Consider the following 23,712-nt stretch of genomic DNA (forward strand, 5'->3'; position numbering starts at 1 on the left):
TGTTATTCTGCTTATTCATTCATTACTTTATATAAGGTAGTCTCTGAAAACAAATGCTCTTTGCCCCATTGTCTAATGAATAGCACTTATTTTTTCTTTATTTTTTTAAGTTATCTCTACACCCAGTGTGGGGCTCAAACTCACTACCCTGAGATCAAGAGTCCCATGCTCTTCTTACTGAGCCAGCCAGGTGCCCCTGAATTGTACTTTTTAACTTTCCTTCTGGACTGCTTAAATAATCTTCTTCCTCTGGAAGTCTTCTATGGTCTTTGAGTCAGGAAGGCTGACTCAAGAACAATCCCTAAATCTCAGTGACTTAAAACTACAAAGCTTTCTTTTTCACTCCTGCTATATCTCTGTCATGGATCAGCTGGGTGCCATTCTGTGTGTTATCCTTACTCTGGGACTCAAGCTGACAGCATGTTATCATTGAACTCTGATTCTTAAAAAGCTGTGACCGAAAACAACAGGTCATCTCTGTATTTCATTGGCTAAGGCCAGTCATATGTTCACATCTAACTTGAAGAGGTCAAGGAGGTGCACTCCTGTTACATGCTAAAGAGAAGGACCAGAAATATTTGGTGGGTAGCAGTAATTACTATACATGATGCCTTCAAACCTGATTAATCTCTTCTTCATACTTCTGCAACACTTTGTAAAACCTCTGCATTTCATTGAATTGAGATTATAATAAAACCTTGTTGTAATGTTGAATGTGATTTGTTTGGTGACTCGCTCTGATCTTCCTAGCTAGTTAGCCAGGCAAACTTACCCCAATAATTTCATTGAGATCTTTGGTTTATAAATTTATATCCGTGGTTCTCTACCTTGGGCTGTATGTTAGAATCACTTGGAGTGTTAAAAATAAAAGAGATTCCTGAGCCTTACCCTGGAGCAATTTAAATCAGAATCTCTGAGGGTGAGTCCAGGTATCAGAATATTTTAAGCCCTCTAGGGTATTCTGAGGAATAAACAAGGTTAGGAATCACTGGCTTACATGTTCATTGCCTTTTTGCTTTCTGTGGAAGGCTCTTTGAGAATAGGCCTTGTTTTTATTGTATTTCCAAGGCTTGTTCTCTTTCCTCTTATTTTGATACCAAACTCAAGTTACAGTTATACATTCGTTTTTATATTTACCTGCGTATGATCTGTCTCCGATATTTATCTTAAGGACTAGCACCACATCTTATTCGTTCATCATATACCTGGTGCATGCCACAGTGTGTTGCACACAGAGCTTTTCCATCTTTTTTTTTCAATTTTCTCCTAACTATGCCTACATTCACCCATTATTTTTGGATTCCCTTTCCTGTGTAGGGTTCTTTCATATATTGTTCCTCTTTTTTCTCTTCTTTCATTAGGTGATATAAATAACATATTTGAAAAACACAAGATTGTAAATGTAACATATTTGAAAAATACAAAGCAAGATACACCCAGACAGGCAAGGTTATTAGTATTCTGTGTTAACACCTCTAGGGCCTGGTTTTTATGGCTGTTCAGTGGCTATAACAGCTGAACACAGTAGCATCCACTTATTCTTCAGCTCCTTTGGTTAGTGATCCAACTAATCCTAGCCTTGAACTGTCTTCTTTTCCGGTGGTATCCATTGCTTGGATGTCAGGTAATCAGCTATTTATAATACTATTTGTTAAAACAGTATTTTATTCTGAGAACTGTATGTTAAAGAGAAATAGTCCTTGGCCTCAGATATAATATTTATACAAAATCTATAAGCCAAAAAGACACTGCTTATTACTAGTTAACATTTGGTTTGGGAATTTTTTTTTTATTTTTGTTTTTTTAATTTTAGAGATAGAGTGTGTGCAGGTGTTGTGGGGTGGAGGAATGGGGGAGAAGGATAGGTACAGAGAATCTTAAGCAGGCTCCGATCCCAGGGTGGAGACTGATGCAGGGCTTGATCTCTTGATCCTAAGATCATGACCTGAACCAAAATCAAGAGTCACTAAGCCAACTAAGTGCCTCTAAGATAACATTTTGTATGGAAAAACACATGTTCTCCTTTACTGTCTCATACTGTATATATGTTTTAAAGCATCTCAGAATTCCAAACTGACTTATATTCTAAAGTGCTAAATATTTTTCATAAAGGGAAAAGTGTGGATAAGAAAAAGCATTTCTTTTAAAAATGGCCTTTTTAAAAAAGCCGTATTCTCAGAAAAACACCCATTGAAATTGAAGCAATATTAACATATATTTAATTTTAAGAATCCATGCTTTAGTCAGCTTGTTTTATTGTTTAAAAAGCTTAGAACTAAATAAATAGATAGATAGGTAGATAGGAATAGTAATGTGCAAGATGATTACTGTTTATGTCTCTGTACCTTTAAATGTGTCACTTGAATAAATAAGTCATTTTTTTTTTCCATTGGGATGTCTTTTCCCAACACTCCCCTCTCTCTTTTTGCTTGGAAAGTCCTGCATATTCTTTAATTCTTAGCCTATGGAAAGATTATTTATTTATTTATTTATTTGACACAGAGAGATCACAAGTAGGCAGAGAGAGAGAGAGGAGGAAGCAGGCTCCCTGCCAAGCAGAGAGCCCGATACGGGACTCGATCCTAGGACCCTGAAATCATGACCTGAGCCGAAGGCAAAGGCTTAACCCACTGAGCCACCCAGGCGCCTTGCCTATGGAAAGATTTTATCAAATAGATTGCTCTGATTTCTGTACTTCTTAATGCATTGTGCCCCTTATACATGTGTCTATTTTTGCATTTAATCTACTATATTGTGTTTAGGGTTTTTTCCTCTTTCTTGCTTACTTTCTAGTTTATATATTGCATTCATGATTTTTTTCCTCTGTTGCTTGCCTTTTTTTTTTAATTAAAAGATTTTATTTATTTATTTGACAGAGAAAGAGCATGCACAAGCAGGGGGAGTGGCAGGAGAAGAAGAGGGAAAGGCAGCCTTCCCCAACTGAGCAGGGAGCCCAGCGCGGGGCTCAATCCCAGCAGGACCCAGGACTCTGGGATTGTGACCTGAGCCAAAGGCAGACGCTTAATGTCTGGGCCACCCAGGCGCCCCTCTTGCTTACTTTCTAGTTTATAATCTTTAAGGGCAAGGGCCTATCTGCCTTTGATTAGCTAGCAGGTGGGCTCTGTGGTTGTTGAGTGATTATAAAAACATATATTCTCTGTATGTGTGTGTGTAACATTCCATACATGGCATTATGTAGTATATAATTCAGAAGGTGGGCTAATGGATTATGAATGTTTTCCCAATATAACCAGTTTGTGGCCGACTTGTATTTTACATGTTTTATAATTTAAATTCATAAATAAATAATACTGTAATTGAACATTGTAAAAGAAGAAAGGGGCATCCATGACTATAAGCGCTTTAAAGTCAGAGCTAGTTGTAGTGTTTGTTGTACAGTTTTAATAAAACTTAATGGTCTGTTGTAGGACATTCAAGATTCTGCTTGATTCTGGGAATTAATCTCCAGTTATAAAAGACAGCATGTTTTTAGCCACTCCTAAACATTTGGGGTTTTTTGTTTTTGTGTGTGTGTGTTTTTTTTTTTTAAGATTTTATTTATTTGACAGAGAGAGAGAGAGAACAAGCACAAGCAAGTGGAGTAGCAACCAGAGGGAGAGGGAAAAGTAGTCTCCCCGCTGAGCAGGGAGCCTGATGTAGGGCTCCGTCCCAGAACCCTGGGTCATGACCTGAGCCGGAAAGCAGATGTTTAAGTGACTGAGCCACCCAGGTGTCCCATAAACATTTGTAGTTATCTTCTGGTTTCTGAAGTTTGACTAGCTGATCTATGAATGAGTCTTCTGTATAACAAAGGAAGTCAAGCATTGTGCTTGCTCCTTCCTCATTACTGTGGAGCAGAGTGAAAGTCACCCAGAATGGGAAACAGATCAGTAGATCCCTGTTCCGGTGAGACAGATTTCATAGATGTCTAAAGTGATTGGTGGTTACAGCATGTGCCACACAAACACCTTTAAGTAGGTAATAATTATTTTATTTTTTATTTTTATTTTTTTAAGATCTTATTTATTTGACAGAGACAACAAGAGAGGGAACACAAGCAGGGGGAGTGGGAGAGGGAGAAGCAGGCCTCCCACCGAGCAGGGAGCCCGATGTGGGGCTCGGTCCCAGGACCCTGGGATCCTGATCTGAGCCAAAGGCAGACGCTCAATGATTGAGCCACCCAGGTGCCCCAGTAAAAATTATTTTCAAATGAGTATCTTAAAGAGAAAGAAATGTCACATTGGGCAATGTACATTAGGCTTCCAGATCCTATATTACTTTGATCAGTTGTCTTTATAACCAGGTGATGTCATAAATGTCATCCTTACCCTCTCCCTTACTATTATGTAGCCTCACCCCACTGCCTTTTCTCCCACTGAAATGTTTATATTCTCAAAATATTAGTTCCAGGGCAGTTACTTAGGTTTGCTGTATTGGAGGAGGTCAGTAGGCCTAGGGAAAGAAAATCAGTTTTCTTAAAAGAAAGAACTGAGTTTGTCAAAGACTTGGAGGAAGAGTGGGTGAGGTACAGAAAGGAATATAGAATTGGGTGTAGTATAATTTGTTTTTTTGATATCTGTGAACCATTATATTGCCCATTATTATCTAAGACCTTGCTGACCAAGTTCCTCATAAGTATATTTTTAGTTATAATTACTCAGGAGCCCAGCTGTATTATAACAGTGGATGAGATTATGTCTATATTGTCATGTTAGTAATTTTTTATTGATTAATCACAAGGTACATAGTGTTAGGAATTAACACATTTTCCCATGTTTAATTCTTACTCTGATACTATTTTCATTAAAGGAAATATTTTCAGGGTTATACAGATGAAAGATATAGCATAGTATGTTAATTTTTTAATTGTAATACTTAGAATATTATTTATATAATTGAATTTTATTTAAAATGCCTATAATGCTTAAAAATATATAAGAATATTAGTATTTATAAATATGGCATTTTGAAAGCAGTGCATCATTATTTTGACATTTTCATTCTTATTTTTCTTTCCTTCTTTTTGTATTTTTTTTTCTTAAGAATTAATGTGCCATCTGGAAACCTCTGAGATCATGCCATAAAAGGAATTTAGGCTTTTTGGCAACCAGTCATTAGGATATGCTGTGACTATCCACCTTATCAGAATAATAAAACATAATTAGAAAGGTGTTTAACTCATATATATTTCGAGACATTTTTAAATTGAGAATTCTTGTATGGACATTATGGGAATAAAAAAAATTAATGTTGCCCAATCCCAAGGTTAAGATGATTAAGTTATCATAGGATAGTTGGATCCTTAAACAGAAATGTAAATCAAAACCCTATGTGACTAAATGGTTCCAAGCTATTTCTAAACACTATATCCTATATCTTCTTTACAGTGTTAAAACAAGCAGATAGAACTAGTTCCTATGTTTTTCAGAAAGGAGAGTTGCAATATTACATTGCAATTAACTTGCTCTGTTCTTCTCTTCTGAATAATATAGTCATTGAAACTGTCAGCCAAAGGACCTTTTTTTGGGAACATTTTTTTTTAACTCTAAAAAGTAACAAGTTTTTAAAATTAATTGAGAGAAAACAGCTGAAATCATGCATTGAAGGGGTTAAGTCGACATGAAAGAATTCATTTCCACTTTAATGACCTAGCCTTGCTGGGTTAGGACGATAGGGAGCATGCTTCTGACTTGTACTCCTATTGCCAATTAACACCTCCTATAACAGGTTGCCTCAGCTAGTCATTGAAGCTCAGGCAGTAGAAATAGTTTACATGCAGCTTGTTTTTCACACTAGTTGTTTAATACTCACAAAATTAAAGTATTAAAAGGTTGTTTCTTACCTTGCTGGATAGGAGATAAACAGTACCATGGTAGTTATTTGTAGATGTTTGATTTTGTCTTTAGTTGTTTTTTTTTTTTTCCAGGGTATTTTAATTGTAGAAACTGAAGCTTGTAGTTTCATCAAATTTTTAAAAGTTCTTACAGAATTTATCAAATTTGGGTGATACCGGATACCGTAAATTAAAAGTTTCCTGTCAACTATTCCATATATGTTTAGGTTTTATTTTGTTTTTTAAAAATGTTGTCTCCTTTATTTGTTAATAAAATTTATTTTCTCTTTGTTGAAAAATACATGTTTTAAAGACCTTTAAAAAATAATTGTGTTGCAGGACCAAATATATCCCTTTAAACAGCCATTATAAAAATAAAACCTGTGTAATATTTTAATCATAGAACAACTTTTTAACAAATTTTGAAATGTTTTATGTTGTTTGCCAAGATAACTTTATACTTTTAGATAGTTTTAGAGTGTTGCAGTTCAGTGATACTATTTATTTTACATTTCTTTTAAGTGACACTTTGGTTCATGTTTAATCAGCAGGTATTTTAATAACATAATAAAATTGGCTAAATAATTGATACCAGTTCACACTAAGAGAAAGGTGGAGTAATATAACTAATAGTGTTAACAAATTTGTTAAAAGGCCTGAGTAGGTAACACTTAGAGGCGTTAGTTTTATCCTGTTATAATAGGATAATTTTTTTTTAACACTTAGTCAACAAGGGCTGCCCAAGTAAAAGTCACAGCTTTTTATGCTGGATAAGGTTTTAACCTTCTAAATGGGGGTGGGGTGTGGGGAACCATGTCTCATTTAAGTTAACCACACTTAAAATTTATGGATCTGGATGTTAATTTCTGTTTTACTAAACATGGCAGATCAAAACTCATTGTACAGAGATAAGCTTAATGCCTTTATGGAGTCAGAATAGGTATTATAACACCAATTGGGTAAATTTTCATGGTTTATATAAAGGTTGGTTGCACTGCTTGTGCCTTTGGCTCACCAGTTTACCCCATAGTTCTGTTAAGTAGCTGATTTTATTGCGCTTAAAAGTGTGGATTTTTCTCCCCTTTTAAAATAAACTCATTTTTGAAGGATCAGACTTATGTAAGTGATTTTAAAGTTGACTATTGAATATTGAGAAGTTATGTAGCAGATGTGATTACTGTATTTTTATAAAGGGTTATATGCAAATATTTTAGTTACACATTTTTTATAGCAATATATAACGAAATCATTCCAATTTTTAAATTGTAACATTAATTTAAAATTTTAACAATAGACTATAAAGTTACAGAACATTTAGTTTAGTTTAGTTAAGTTTTGTTTTTTAAGTAAACTGCCACCAATGTGGGGCTCAAACTTAGGATCCCAAGATTAAGAGTTGCGTGCTGTACCAACTAAGCCAGCCAGGTGCCCCATAGATGTTTCTTATTTTACTTAACCTGTTAACAGTGATATGTGTGTTTCTGTTTTATAGTGGCATTGTGTGAAATAAAGGTCAGTTTTCTTTAGTTTTTTATTTTAGTTTTTGCTTAATGCCGTATTAGTTATACCAGTGCCTTCAGGTACAACTAATAGTTTGTTTGCTTGTTTAAGATTTTATTCATTTATATGAAAGAGAGGGAGAGGTAGAGAGAGCACGAGCAGGGGGAAGGGAGAAGGAGACTCACCACTGAACAGGGAGCCCAACCACAGGGATTGATTTCTGGACTCTGGAATCCTGACCTGAGCCAAAGACAGATGTTCAACCAACTGAGCCTCCCAGGAACCCTCTAATAGTTGTTTTTAAAGGACCTTGAAATTTAAGTTACATCTTGTTCAGTCCTTACAAAAATTGGCTTTCTGCTTTTATTTATTATGGTGATAGTAGAATCGTTGTTACAAGGCAGTAGAGAACTTGATAGTTCACGCACTATATAAGCTGGTAACTTTAGAACTATGCTGTTTGATTAAGCTCCAGAAAGCAACTATTTTCTCCATTATTTTTTATAGTAGTAGTAGCCAAGTGTAAAAATTCAAAAATATTTGGGTCCAAGTTTTCATTTGGTTTAATCATTGTGTAGTTTTTCATTTTAGTTTACCCAGCATTTAGCTTAGTTTTTTAAACATAGTAAGTTCTCAAAAAGTGAAAAATGATTGAAGTAATTCAAATTCTGTGCATTTATTCAGATGTTTTTCATTATATAAATGGGACGTGTATAATCTGTTGATGTTTGTGATCACCACATGTGCATTTTACACCACATGTAAACATAGCCTAATAATGGCTACCTTAAGTCTAAAAAACCTTTGGATCAGTTTCTGTTTGTGAAATCACTTTGTTAAAGTGATAGGGTTGTGTATATGAGGCATGAGGGCTTGCATATATGAGGCATGAGGGCAGGGCTAGTTAAAAGGACTTGGAGACTTTCAGTGGGTGAGTAATAAAAACCATCATGTCTGCTTTGCTGGAAAATGCCTCACAGTTCTGGGATTCTCATTACTACCTCAATACCCTGACTACTCCTACTCCATACATTCCCCCTTCTTGAATTCTCTAATACTTTGTTTTTCTTGAGTTACTTGAAATAGAGCTATATCTGTGTCTTTGCCTAGGGTATAGCCATCTAACCCCTGAAGTATCTTGACATGTTAGCATAAGGAACTTTTCTTTTTTAAAATTTTTTATTGAAGTATATTGAACATATAGTGTTTATATTAGTTTCAGGTGTAAAAATATAATGAATCAACAGTTATTTACATTTTTCAGTGGTAACCAAAATAAGTATACTTTTCATTCCTTTTATCTATTTCACCCATCCCCTCTCTGGCAACCACCATTTGTTCTATTTAAGAGTCTGATTTGTTTCTTCCTTTTTTTTTTTTTTTCATTTGTTAAATTCCACATATGACTGAAATCATATGGTATTTATCTTTCAGAGAAAGGAACATTCAACAGTATTCTTTATTGGTTGTTATTTTATTCCTTAATTTATTTGCATTATTAAAAGAAGCATCATGAACATTCTGGTTCATACAAACATCTCTGCTTATTTACTTAAATAATTTCTAGGTATACAAAAGTAGGGTCAGAAAGTTTGCAGTTGTGAGGCTCTTGATACTGCTCAGTTGCTTTTCTGATAGATTAAACCTGTTCACATTCTTACTAACAGTGCTCAGAGTGTTTCTTTTATAATACCCTCTCCAAAATTAGGCATTGTAAAGCTTGTGTGATAGAAAACAACAACGTCTTAATGTGTTAATTGGCATTTCTTAATTAAAGAAGGTCAACTAGTGAGGTTGAACATTTTCATATTTATTTCATCATGTATTTATGTAATTACTTGCTTTATATTCTTTGCCCATGTTTCCATTACAGTTTTAGTATTTTGTTAATTTATATATTGACTTTTTGTCATAAATGGGGCAAATTTTTTTCAGGTTTTTAAGAAAAATTTTTAATATTCAGAAATTAATGCCTTAGTATTTTATTCTTTTTAATGTTACTATAAATGTAATTGCTTTTGTAATTACTTTTTCTTTTTCTTTCTTTCTTTTTTTTTTTTCCCCATAAGTAGGCTCCACACCCAACGTGGGGCTTAAATTCATGACCCTGAGATCAGGAGTCCCATGTTCTACTGACTGAGCCAGCCAGGTGCCCTGCTTTTGTAATTTCTTTTTCAGATTGTTCAGTTGTTCACAACAGACATGCAACTGATTTTTGTGTTGACTTTATAGCCTGCACTTTTGCTAAATTTATTAGTTACAGTAGTTTATGTGTAATGTTTAGAGTTTTCTACATGTAAGAGCATTTTGCCTGCTGAGACAATTTTATTCCTTCCTTTCCAGTTTGGATGCATTCTACCTCTTTTTATTGCCTAATTGCTTTGGCTAGAACTTCCAATACTAAATTGAATAGAAGTGATGAAAGCAGGCATACTTGCCTACTTCCTGATTTTAGAGGAAACACTTTTTGTTTATGGTAAACATAGAATGTTATGGTCACTGTGGGCTTTCACATATGGCTTTTGTTTATTTTATTTATTTTTTTTTAAGACTTATTTATTTTAGGGGTAGGGAGAGAGTGTGAGCAGTATAGAGGGAGAGAGAGAATCTCAAGGAGACTCCCTGCTGAGCATGGAGCCAGACATGGGGCTTGATCTTATGACCCTGAGGTCATGACCTGAGCTGAAATCAAGAGTCAACTGACTGAGCCACCCATGGACCCCTAGATATAGCTTTTATTATGTTGAGGTAGTTTCCTTCTACCCCTAGTTTTTCCAGTGTTTTTATTATGAAAGGGTGTTGAATTTGGTTAGATGCTGCTGCTTCATCAGTTGAAATGATCATGTGGGTTTTTTTCCCTTCATTCTGTTGATGGGGTGTATTACATTGGTCAGTTTTCATATGTTGAACCATCCTTGCATTTCAGTAATAAATTCCCCTTGGTCATGTGTAAAATAATTCTTTTCATATGCTGCTGAGTTTTGTTTTCTAGTAGTTTGTAGAGGTTTTTTGCACCAGTGTTTGGAAGAGATATTGGTGTGTAGTTTTTTTGCAGTGTCTTTGTCTGGCCTTGGCAATCAGGGTAATACTGGCCTCATAGGGTCAATCAGTAAGTTTCACCAATATTTTTAGCCAAGTTTTGTTATAATTTGATTTTTTCATAAATGTAAATTATTAATCTGTCTGGATGGTGATGTAATGTGATTTGGAGAAACACATTTAGTTTTAAATGTTTTCTGTATTAAACATTTAAAAATTAGAGTATGTTCAATTTTGTGGTGATAACTTTGTAATCTACTGAAAGAAAACTTTCTGGAACAATATAATAAGTATCAAGACATATATAACCTGAATTTATTAGTATCACTGAAAAACTTATAGTGATCAGTTCCAAGGTCAGCTTTAGAGCCATATTTAATATTGAACTCTCCCAAATTTTTAAGACAGATAATTTAGTATATACAGTTGATCATTGAACAACACAGGTTTGAACTACCTGGGTCCATTTATACGCAGATTTTTTTTTAATAAATACAGTATGGTACTGTAAATGTATTTTCTCTTATGACTTTCTTAGTAACCTTTTCTTTATTATAAAACTACAGTATATAATCCATACAAGATACAGAATATCGTAATTATTTAAATTAACTTATGTTATCAGTAAGGCTTCTGGTCAACAGTGGGCTTTTAGTAGTAGTACTATTAAGTTTTGAGGGAGTCAAAAGTTATATGTGGGTTTTTGACTGTGTGGGTGGTTAGTGCTCCAATCCCTGTGTTGTTCAAAGGATAGCTGTATTATTACTAAAGCACAGAAAATGATAAAGTATAAAATTTCACAATTATTTTTAAATCTAGCATAATGATTAAAGTCGACAAATTTAACACAAAAGAGAAAATGCCAGGCCAGTCTCACTTGTAAAAAGGGAAACAAAAACCCTTTAAAAAGAAAAAAAAGTAAATCATGTCAACAGTTTATACCAGGTGTAGAAAGGTGATTTAATACTGGGAAATCTATTACTATAATGTATCACTGGACGAAGGCAAGGTGGGTAAACATAGTGGCCATTATGACTGTGTTTACAAAAGAAAATATAGGTATGTCACTGACTGATAATTTCACCTTTTATTTTGTTTTAATTTTTATTTGTAATCAGTTAAAAATGAATTTCCATTTTAAATCTATTATGAGAGGCTTTTAACGAGGCACTTTAATTCACTCATATTTTTCCATTACCAGTATATTTGATCTTACCTTATATTTGCTGTTTTTGTTCTGTTCCCTTCTTGGTTCCCTACTGGTGTGTGTTTGTTTTTTGTTTTTTTAATTATCAGTGTTGTGTTTGCTTTTTTCCCTCCAGTGATTTTGTAAGGCGACGTTCAATTTAAATTCTTATTGTGATGATTTTTAGGTTGTTCAGAAGACTTTTTAAGGGGTGCCTGGGTGGCTCAGTCTATTAAGCATCTGCCTTTGGCTCAGGTCATAATTCCAGTATCCTGGGATGGAGGCCCTCATCGAATTCCCTGTTCAGTGGGAAGCCTGCTTCTCCTCCCCACTCACCCTGCTTATGTTCCCTCTCTTGCTGTGTCTCTATTGAATAAATAATAAAATTTAAAAAAAAAGACTTTAAACCGTATTTCTGTAATAGTCAAAATTAGCACTTAGAGTTCTTTTTTTTCCCCTCCTATATATAAAATAGAGAATTTTGTTTACTTCATTTCTTTCCACTGCCCTGTATTGTTATTTGGACAATATCTGTGGTTTTGAACCCTGTTTATTTGTATTATTTAGATCTATATCTGTTTTAAACTGCTTTCAATAATCTTAACATGGCTTTTCCATTTTTCAGGTTTTAATTTTGATTTGTGGGGGCACAACTGGTTGATTTATTCAAGAAGTTCTTTGAAGGAGGATACATGGAATCATATTTTCTGAGTCCTTGTGTACTTAGTAACATGTTTGTGGGCCTTCAGACATTTTTTAAATTGAGGATAATATTTTTGACTCATAGGGTTTCTCTCTTAAAACTTGGAAACTTTCTTTCATTGTTTTCTGCCATTTAATGTTGCAAAGAAATCGCAAGTCAACCTGAGTTGCATTTTTTTCACCAGGTTAGTTTTTCTACTTTCATGTTTTTAGGAATTTCGCTTTATCCATGTAATCAAGATTTACCTAGAGTACCTGGGTAAAGTATCCAAATTTTGATTTTGGCTCAAATCATGATCTCAGGGGTGTGAGATCTAGCCTGGTGTCGGGCTGTGAGCTAGGCATGGAGCCTGCTTAAGATTTTCTCTCTTCTGGGGTGCCTGGGTGGCCCAGTGGGTTAAGCTTCTGTCTTTGGCACAGGCCTAAGTCATGATCTCAGGGTTCTGGGATCGTGCTCTGCTTCCGGCTCTCTGCTCAGCGGGGAGCCTGCTTTCCTCTCTCTGCCTGCTACTCTGCCTACTTGTGATCTCTCTCTCTGTCAAATAAATAAATAAAATTTAAAAAAAAATTCTCTCTCTTCTTTTCCATCTTCTCCTCCCCCAAATCTTAAAAAAAAATGCCCAAGAATTTTCAAGGTGTAATACTTTCTTCACTGATTATTGCCTGATGTTTAGTGATCTGAAAGTTGAAAAAAAATTTGTTTTCATTCGGGAAAGTTTTCTTCAGCTTTACCTTTACTTATTGATTCTATTATTTTGTCATTGGAACAACTATTTCTTAGCTTATAGCTCCTTTGTCCTCTAGTATCATTGTATTTTTAGTAATTTTTATCTCTTCACTCTACATTCTAAGACATCATCTTTGTGTTCTGTATCAGTGACTTAAACCTGTCAAAATGTTATTTTTACCCTTGTTTCCTCCCGTATGATTTTAGTTCTTAATTATTTTTCATCTTTTCATCTTGGTCTGTCCTTGAACTATTTCAACATTAGGAAAGTTTATATTGTACTGATGCCAAATAGTTTTCTAAAATTTTGTTTATGAATCCTATTTTCAGATTTCTTTCTTCCCTTTGAATCATCAGGATGCTATTGCTCAGGAGCATTTGCCAAAGGACAATGTAGGTACATTGTCCATAGCCCCACATTTTTCTTAACTTTGGTTAGGTTAACCATAGTTACCAGGGTCTTTAATGGTGTTTTCTTCTTCTTTGCCTGGTTGTATGATATTCTGGACAGGTAAGCATTTGAAAAGTGATAGTCTCAAATATTCACAACTACCAGAGGTCCTTAACATCTGTCCTGTAGACAGTATTTTACACGGGTTACTCTTTTTGTTTTTATTTCTTTTAAGAATGCAGTTCAGGGGCCCCTGGCTGGCTCAGTCAGACGAGCATGTGATTCTTGATCTCTTGATCTTAGGGTTGTGAGTTTGAACCCCATATTGGGTGTAGAGATTACTTTAAAAAAAAAAAGAAAGAAAGTGCTGTTCACCGCTACAAACTCTTCTCTACATCTTGCCAAGTTTTTTTCTGAGAAATTTAGTCTCTGACTAGATAAAGAAACAAAATAGTAATGGAGTGAGAGGAGCAACAGGAAATATCACTCGCTGTTCTCTCAAAAAACAGCACCCATCCAGTAGAGAAGTAGCTGCATGGTTTTCTCTTAGTATGGTTCTAAACCAGAAGAAAATAGTGAAAGAGGAGGTAATGATCTTTTATATCCACTTACATATGGCTTGTTCTCTCTTATAGAGTAACTGATGGGTATTTTTCATTTCTGTTCCATTGGCTAGTAGTACTTCAATTTATTCATTTCTTTTTTATTTATTTATTTATTTTTTGGCCAGTACTTACTAAGTTCTTGCTATGTGCCGAGCACTTTCCTAGGTACTGGTTATATGTTGAATAAAACAGACTTGTTCTTCTTTAATTGGTGGCAGGGGTATTTTCTGGACTTCGTCAGTAATACATTTTGCTGATGGTTTGATGCTTTATTTCCCTGTTCCTTTTTTTATTATTTTCTGGCAAGTTAAGAAGGGCAGTATTAAAAATGAAAGAAAGAAAGACAGACAGACAGACTGTATTAATAACTAGTCTAGATGCCAGTTTAAATTCTTTCTCCATATGAAATTTTTAAGTTGCTCTGGATTCAGGAAATAACCTCTATGAATAAATACAGTGTTCATTATCCTAATTTAAAGTAGTACTTCCCCAAAACCTCTTATCACAGCTAACTTACTACTGTCCTCACCTTTTTCTTAAACTTTACTTTCTTAGTTAGATGGATAAAATTATCATATCAACAAAATTATCATGTTTTAGGGTTCCCTGGGTGGCTCAGTTGGTTGAGCAGTGATGCTGATGCTGACAGTTGACTTTGGCTCAGGTCATGATCTCAAGGTCCTGTGATCAAACCCCCTATGGGACTCTGTGCTCAGTGGGGAGTCTGCTTGAGGATTCTTTACCTCTTTCTCTCCTCCCACCTCAGCTCGCTTGTGCATGAGCTCCCTCCATCTCTCTCTCTCTCTCTCTCACTCAAATAAATAAAACTTTGAGATTCATCTCTATTTAAAGATAAGCAATAAAGCTGCATTAGGCAATAATAAATGAAGAATTACTTTTGGTTTTTAAATTTATTATCTGACATTTATTATTATTTTTTTTAAAGATTTTATTTATTTATTTGAAACAGAGAGAGAGAGATCACAAGTAGGCAGAGAGGCAGGCATAGAGAGAGAGGAGAAAGCAGGCTCCCCGCTGAGCAGAGAGCCCGATGCGGGCCTCGATCCCAGGACCCTGAGATCATGACCTGAGCCGAAGGCAGAGGCTTAACCCACTGAGCCACCCAGGCGCCCCTGACATTTATTATTAAAAAGAAAATTAGACATTTGATTTTTCTTAACCCTTTGTACATAAGGAAACAAATAATTTCTGTAAGAAAAAAAAAGAAATAATTTTGTATTCTTGTATTTAGAGAGAACTTATTGTGGAACTTTTTATATTTAATGCTCCCAGCAAATATTATGACTTTTTAAACAAAAAATTTAAAAAATTTTAAAAATCACAGAATTTAGCATATAAATAGGAAGAAGCACAAAATACATATAGACTTACTTACACATCTGAAATGTAGTAAGTAAAGTGATTAATTTTAGTAAATCTTTAAAAACAAGATAGAATGTTGATTTATACTTTGGATAACTAACATTTGCTTTATAATTTGTAATAGAGTTATTGTCAGGAAAAGGGAACTTTGAGCAAAACAGAACCTGGCAATTATAGGACACATCTCATTTTAATTTCCCAACTGTCAAGTATGGAAAAACAAGAAAGCTTACTATGTACGGAATTACATGTATAAGACTATAGTCATCTTGAGGGTAAGGACCCTATGTAAAATACCTTGTACCTCTGAACGTTACAGTCAAAAGAGGCTTGTGCTTTTGATGAGGGAAAATATAATGTCTCCCTTAACCTTTCTAAGATAGATAGTAACATTTGTTTTAAAGGCGGTAGTCAGAATTTAAAAGTATTTTCATGTTGGCTACACCAGTCAGCAGCCAGTTTGTTCACACCTGGTGCACTTGTGTTAAATTGGTTGTATTGCTGGTGGGGAGGGCGGGGGGAGCAAATTTATAGACAAAGTGCATAGTATGTTGTTCACAGCTCTTTCACCTAGGGATTAAAAATCTTCTGCCCCCTCCCCCCAGCTATATCTACGCATCTGCCTAGATCCCATAGCCCTAAAGTGCATGCTGTCTGTAGCTGAAAATCAGTCTCAGATTGAGAATAAGAAACATGTCTAATTGGTGCTTTGCAGTTATTTTGTAGCAGAGGTAGATTAGCATTGCTGAAAGATTAAGCTTTATGTCCATTGGACACTTGCCTGAGCACTAAGTTTGATTTGTTTTCCACAGGTTTGATGCTTATAAAGTTGTTTTATTTGTGTTGTACCTGAATAAAAGGATATTTAAGAATAAAAGGATACTTGATGGGTTTTCCCAAAACTCTTAAAAACAATCAAGTTTATATAACATATAACTTGAATTTTAAATTCATAAATTGTGTATTTATAATAATTGATGTGCTTTTTTCTAGGGGCCACCTACAGATGCTCCTGCAGTGGACACAGCAGAACAAGTCTATATTTCTTCCCTCGCACTGTTAAAAGTAAGTATTGAATAGAGATTCTTGCTTTACAGAACTCTGTTGCTTTCACTTTTACTTGGGAATATTTATTATGTTAACTCTCAAACTTAAGTCATTGCTCTAGGTGCATTTGTAAAATAGGAGTGTTTTATTTCCACTGAAACAAACTTAAGTTATTTAAAAAAAAAAAAAGTACCAAGGATCTTAAAGCTTTATATCTACCTATCTTGCTCTTTACAGATGTTAAAGCATGGTCGGGCTGGAGTTCCCATGGAAGTTATGGGTCTGATGCTTGGAGAATTTGTTGATGATTACACCGTCAGAGTGATTGATGTGTTTGCTATGCCACAGTCAGGAACAGTGAGTACTTTTTATGGTTGCCTGCTGTAAGTAAATGTGTTTCTTTTCTCTTTCCTTTTCCTATGCAAAATAATTTTGATCACATTATATTTTCTTTTCCTGATAGGAAGAATCCATCATAAGATTAATGATAGAAATTTATACCCTGTATGGAATTAAATCATTCATCTTTTAAATGCATCATGAGTTCCCTATAGATCCACAAACTGAGTGATGCTAGCATTAAATCCCTTAACTCATACTTTCAGCTTTAACTAGTATAGAATACCAGACTTTTATAAGTTCGTTACCCTAAACTAGTAGGGTATTAATTTGAACACTCCATTCAGAAGATTTTAGAGACCCTCTTAATTAGACTTTTAATTCACATATGTTATCTAGTCCTCATGTTTTATTCCTTTTGGTTTGAAATATGGTCCCCCAATTTTTATTGGTGATAAATGACTTTGAGCTTTTCATATTCAAATGTTAAGTTTAAAGAAACCAAAAACTTGTGGTAAATTTTAGTTCTTTATTCCAGGCTGGTAATTTCTTCATAGAGGAAGTATACTACATACAAATTTTGGAAGTCATTTACTTTACCTGTGTAGAATGCATTATTCTTTCTGGAGGGTTTTTGTTTTGTTTTGCTGTTTTGTTTAATGCATTGGACTTGTGTAAAAAGGTGTGCATTTAGATCTGAAGAAAATGGCCAAAAAACCCTTCTGCTTTTCTTACAAAAAGCTACACACATATCCTTCTCATCTTTTTGCCTAGAAAAATATAATATGTGTATTGTTCTGATGGTTGTTTTTTCTGTAACATGCAACATTTCTCTTACTGAGCTTTAGAAAATAACTGGATTAAAGAAATTGTCGTAAAGCTGTTTGTTTGCTTTGTTTGAGGCTCTTAACAGTATACTTCAATAAAATAGATAATAGAGTAAAACAAGTTATATATGTATGTATATGTATATTTTTAAAGATTTTATTTATGTATTTATTTGACAGAGAGACACAGCAAGAGAGGAGACATAAGCAGGGGGAGTGGAAGAGGGAGAAGCAGGCTTCCTGCCTACCAGGGGAGCCAGACATGGGGTTTGATCCCAGGACCCTGGGATCATGACCTGAGCTGAAGACAGATGCTTAATGACTGAGCCACACAGGCAACCCTATGTTTTTATTATTTATTTATATACAGAGAGAGTACATGCTGAGGGGTGCAGTGTAGAGGGAGAGGGAAAAAATCCTAAGCAGACTCCATGCTTGGCAGAGCCTTATGTGGGGCTCGATCTCATGACCCTGAGACCGTCACCTGAGCTGAGATCAAGAGTCAGCCACTTAACCGACTCAGCCACCTACATGCCCAAGCATTTTAAGGTTTTATTTATTGTTGTTTATTTGAGAGAGAGAGCGAGAGCACGAATGCATGTGAGTTAGGGGAAGGGTAGAAGGAAGAGGAGAGAGGGAATTTCAAGCAGACTTCCCATTGAGTGTGGAGCCCAGTGTGGGGCTTGATCCCAGGACCCATGAGAACATGACTTGAGCCTAAATCACGAGTCGGATGCTTAACTCACTGAGCTGCCCAAGTGCCCCATTTTTTAAAGGTTTATTTATTTATTATTATTTATTTCATAGAGAGAAAGAGAGGCCCCAGCATTTTAAATAGAGTAGTTACTACAGATTGCAGTGTATTTCTAAATAATGCAAAATATAGACAAATATGCAAATTTTTCTCCAAATGGACTAGTTTGTTGAGGTAAACTAATTTAGATCTGCTGATTTTGTCCACCTGGCTATCCATTGTATTTATTTTGTACATTTGGATATAGGGAAGTATTCTGTGTATTAACTAAAGATTTAGATTTATCTAAAGTAAGGCTATTTTTATATCTTAGGCTATTTTTACCTATATTTACCTTTTATCTTTTATCTTTCATATCAGAATATGAAAAACATAATAAAGTTAACTAGTATTTCTGTTACTTGTGGTCCTTATCAATTACAATAAGGAGTTCTTAAACTTTGTTAACATTATATCCTTGTAAATACTTGTTTGACAATATGAAGTAGAAGATTTTGATCTTTGTGTTCATTCTGTGTAGTAGATTAGAAGAGTTTTCTTCTGGCCTGAGTCAGCTTTCTATAAAGATGTATGTTTCTGTCTCATTCTTGTGGTTTTTTTTTTTTTTTTTTAAATACCCTTTAAAAATGTAAAAACCCTATAGGCAACAGATTGTATACCCCTGTTCTTGAGGATGCTCTTTCAGTTGGAATTCAGTTATTGTTTGTTTTGGTGGGAAGGAAGTGCTTATGTTAACTGGTTTATTGGGATATATTAGAATTAAATCCCTGGTATTAGAAGAAAGCCCTGTAGAGCTAACATGGCAGTGATTTATCATTGGAGAGATGACATGAGTGCCTTTAATTCTTCCTTTTTCTAGGGTTTTTTGGTTGAACTAGCAAGGTAATGCAGTATTTAAAAGAGTTGGTTATAGATTGTCTCTAGTGGGGAATGGGGGAGGTGGGAGTGGAGAGAGAGAAAAAATTTTTTTTTTAATATTTTAATTTATTTATTTGAGAAAGAGGGAGAGAGAGAAGCAGACTCTCCGCTGATCCAGGAGCCCATTGTGGGGCTTGATCCTGGGACTCTTGGATTATGACCTGAGCCAAAGTAAAAAACTTAACCAACTGAGCCACCCAGACGCTTGGGAGAGAGAGCATCTTAAGCAGGCTCCACACCCAGTGTGGAGCCAATGTGGGGCTCAATCTTACAACCCTGAGATCATGACCTGAGCCAAAATTGAGAATAGTTCTAACTGAGGCACTAAACTTCCTCCCCTCCCAACCCACCCACCAATAAAACAAACAAAAGCTACTCTGGGAAATTCATAAATTATTTTCCTTCTTTGAAGTATTTCTGTTACTGAGGAAAAAGAAGACTTCAGGTTGTTGATTATTCTAATAGCTGAATAGCTAACAAAACTTTGGATGGGATGAAAGGGACATAGTGCTTATCAGGTATCAGAGATGGCATTTGAAAGTATGCTTGCCAAGGTAGATCTAACCAAAAATAGTTGGTTCAGTTATTTGGTATTTCTGGTAGTAGTAGTTGTGTGTGTGTGCTCACATGCATGTGCACATGTGGGTAGCCATGGCCGTAAGTTCTTAAAGGATCCTGAAAACTGTCTTAACTCATTAGCTAACAGCAGTTTGGTACTTGGAGGTTTTAGAAGTTTCATTAAAGTATGGCTTATAATTGATGGAAATGGGAATCAATTATCAATATCTAAACCTAAAAAATTACTTTGGTATCCCAAAATAATGTGTAGGGGATTTGGGGGTAGCTTTTTGTTCATGTAGAGTGAATAAATGTTTGTGGGTCTTTTTTCAGAGTTCTGAAAGCCAATTATGTTTCTTTCTGTCTAAACCAGGGTGTCAGTGTGGAGGCAGTTGATCCAGTGTTCCAAGCCAAAATGTTAGATATGTTGAAGCAGACAGGAAGGTAAGTATTGTAACTGATTATATAAAGGAATAATGGGAAGTATTTTTAGACATGTAGTTCAAAAATCTTGATGTTTGTGAATATCATACCTAGGAAAAAAAGTCATGTAGTTAATGTAGAAAGTATTACTTGCAGTGCTATGTGTCACCTACCTAGCTAGTATCTCTTTCTTCTAGAATCAAAGAAATTTGCCAATGAGAAAACTGCCTCATGTTAAAATTCTCAACCATCATATAGTAAGCTTGGGCTGTAGCTTCCCTGTTTAGCATATGGAGTTACTGTCTAGTCACTTACAATTGAAAGAGCTTGTATGTTCCGCGTATTGGAACTGAATAAGATTCTGAATATTTAATTATATTAGGCCTATGATTTTTAAAGGGAGAAAAAGTAGAATTCAAATATTCTTCAAGTTTCCCCCCCGCCAGATTAAATCTCAATAGTTGTCATTCTCTTGCTCAAATTCTTCTACTGTGGAAGAAACTTCAAAATTAATGTTAGCAAAAGGCTCAGCAGCTGAGCAGAACAGTGCAAATTGGTTTTTGACTGAGTTCCTAGTTCTACTGCTGGTTTAATTGATATTTAATCCTTTCACAACAGTGGATCCTGGTGTCCATTGTTAAAATTGTACTCTGCATGGAAAATCCAACTCCCAGACCTAAGGAGTTAAAGAGTAGATATTTACTTGAATGCTGAAAGGGTAAAACTGGCTCAGAGAAAGTGTGGTAACAAGGTGAAAAACTGAAAGCCTTATCTACCACTGCTAATGTGCGTCTCTTAATGATAGCACTCTTTTGTCATGCTTACTCATTTCCATGTTTTCTGGATAATATGGTGTATGATTTCAGTGTTTCTAATGGTGCCTTTTTCACACCTGTGTGTTTTTCATCTCTTCCTAATTTATACCCTGTTAGTGTGTTGTTTCTTTTCCTATCATAAATGTGTATTACTTGTTCTGTTCTAAACCGCCGAATGCCCTCTTTGTTTCAGGCCTGAGATGGTTGTTGGTTGGTATCACAGTCACCCTGGCTTTGGTTGTTGGCTTTCTGGTGTGGATATCAACACTCAGCAGAGCTTTGAAGCCTTGTCGGAGAGAGCTGTGGCAGTGGTTGTGGATCCCATTCAGAGTGTAAAAGGAAAGGTAGAGTAGATTCTGTCTTTATTAGCATCTACTGCCACATTCTGTTTACAAATACATTAAATTAAAATTTCTTTTGTTTAAAGCAGGATTCTTACACACAAAAAACCCCTGTCTGGGTACTTTAAAAAACAAACAAAAAACCTGTACAAGTTGAAAAATGTGTCATCTTAATGTTATTAGCAATATAACTACTTAGAGATTTGTTTCTGCTTTAATCAGGTATTATCTAATCATAAATGTTTATTTTTAAATTTGTGTTTCATAGGTTTAGGAATGTTCAACCTTACTAAAAGCCTGCTGTACACATTTTATTAGTATTTTAATAAACATTGTTCTACCTTCCTTTATTTTAGAATGGTGAATTTGGGATTGGCACATTTTATGTATCTAGTTAAGGACGCTCTGTTTTGCAGACTTTATGCAGGACATATTCTGGAATTGGATGTTGGGAATATTTTAGACAATGAAAACTTGACCTAAACACTTAGTATCAGCCATTCGCATTTTTGGAGTGAGGACACAGATGAATGATTAAATATGCTAAATGATTATGAAAAGAGATTAACTTGCAAAGCATATTGGGTTATAGTTGTTCTTTGTTGAAATCTTTTGTTCTTGTTTAGTTCTTTTTTTTTTCTCCCTTCGTTCGTTCTCTCTCTTTCTTTCTTTTTTTTATTTCTTTCTTTCTAGCCCCATATGCCATTTTCCTATTTCCTGCCTCATGACAGCAGGGAGCAGCTCTATTATCACCTTCACAGAGCTGTCTGCAAATGTGAGAGGCAATTCGATTTTGCTCAACCACAGGGAGAGTGGATTAGAAAAACTACAGAACATAGAGAAATTGGCTAGGTGGTTACTGCTTTAAAATACTGCTGAGGTGTCTTGTTTGAGCATGTACTTCCATTGTAGTGTAGAATAATTGTTTAAAAAAAATCACAATACATTTATGGAATCCTTTTTATGCAGCTTTTACAAATAATTTTTAGAGCACTTAAAAATAAATATTAGCTTGCTATCTATCAGACCTGGAGTTTGCTAGTATTACAGATTACATTTACATCTGCTTACCAGCTCAAACAAACTAAATATGGCTGTTAAACATGGAGTTTTTATCTGTCATGATTTGAAGTTGAACACTTTCTGGCATCATATTATTATGATGAATAAAAATTGAGGTCTTCTCTAAATCATGATCCTATTACATGTGATTTAGCTTTTCAGAGGTGGAATCTAGCCATAAAAACAATAATAGAAACCGATATACTAGACAATTCAAAGTGGATTACTTCTGACGTTTGCGTATACCTATATTTCAATTTACTTTTTTTTAACTAAGTATATTATTACTTAACTATACAGATAAAAAGAGTAGAAAATCCTTGACTTTGATTAGTTTTATGAATTATAGTACAGTATAATACTTCTTAAATCTAATTCCTGATAATTAAGATACCTTTTTAATAACTCAAATTAACTCATTTAAGTAATAATTAACATTTTAGAAATATAACAGTTATCTGATTAAGTCTCTCTACCACAATATTTGCAAAAAATAATTGAAGCTTAATGTTAAATGTAATTAGAATTCTATTTTGCAGTATTAGTGTATCTGACTTTTTATACTTGACTCATGACGGTGGCCACTTTGAAAAGGAAAATATAAACTTAAATATAACGAAAGAAGACATTCTCAAAACAAAATAAATATGTATTTTTAGTCACCTTGTTTATAGCATCTTAAAGGACAGTTTTATATTATATAACTGGAATTTGCTTTATTTCTAATTAAACATAATTCGTGTTAAAAGAATGAATTTTAAAAATACACTTGTGTGACATGACTTGTCATCTGGTAAAATGTAGTTATTTTTTCAAAATAACCTATCTAAAATTACTTGATAAAATGATAGGTATCACTGTCTAGATTTATAGTCATGAAAAAATAGTTCTGAAAAATTTAGTATACATACCTATCACTGATGATTCACATCACTTCCTGTACCTAGCATGTAGATTCACACAATTTCATGACCTGAATTAAGGATCCAATTCTTTCTCAGTAATGTAACTTCATCTATAGGATGTCTGAGTTTGGTTATAATTTATGGTTCTTTTAGTGTCAGGACCTCCCATAACTATGAGCCAAATGAAATGGTAGTAAACCCATGGCCAAAGTTTTCTAGTTAAAATATTAAACACGAGAATATAAGCTTATGAAAAATGAAGAATAGTGTAGGATTCTCCCTCTCCCTCTCCCTTCCCTGCATGTGATTTATCAAAGCTGTCAAAATATTTAGTAAGACAATGATTAGATCAGGAGT

The 23,712-nt window shown here is 34.6% G+C and overlaps 1 protein-coding gene across 1 annotated transcript in view; it reads left to right on the plus strand.

Annotated features, from left to right (window-relative positions):
• LOC111140976 (proteasome 26S subunit, non-ATPase 14) overlaps nt 1–23,712 on the plus strand; it is a 101,228-nt gene that overhangs the window by 40,119 nt on the left and 37,397 nt on the right. The window contains exons 5-8 of the mRNA XM_022493267.1: nt 16,360–16,431; nt 16,651–16,770; nt 20,183–20,253; nt 21,241–21,391. Coding sequence (XP_022348975.1) covers nt 16,360–16,431; nt 16,651–16,770; nt 20,183–20,253; nt 21,241–21,391 — 414 coding nt within the window. The remainder of the gene's footprint in view (nt 1–16,359; nt 16,432–16,650; nt 16,771–20,182; nt 20,254–21,240; nt 21,392–23,712) is intronic.

The sequence above is a fragment of the Enhydra lutris genome, unplaced genomic scaffold (genome assembly GCF_002288905.1).
Source record: "Enhydra lutris kenyoni isolate GAN:26980312 unplaced genomic scaffold, ASM228890v2 scaffoldscaffold1, whole genome shotgun sequence".
NCBI lineage: Eukaryota > Metazoa > Chordata > Mammalia > Carnivora > Mustelidae > Enhydra > Enhydra lutris.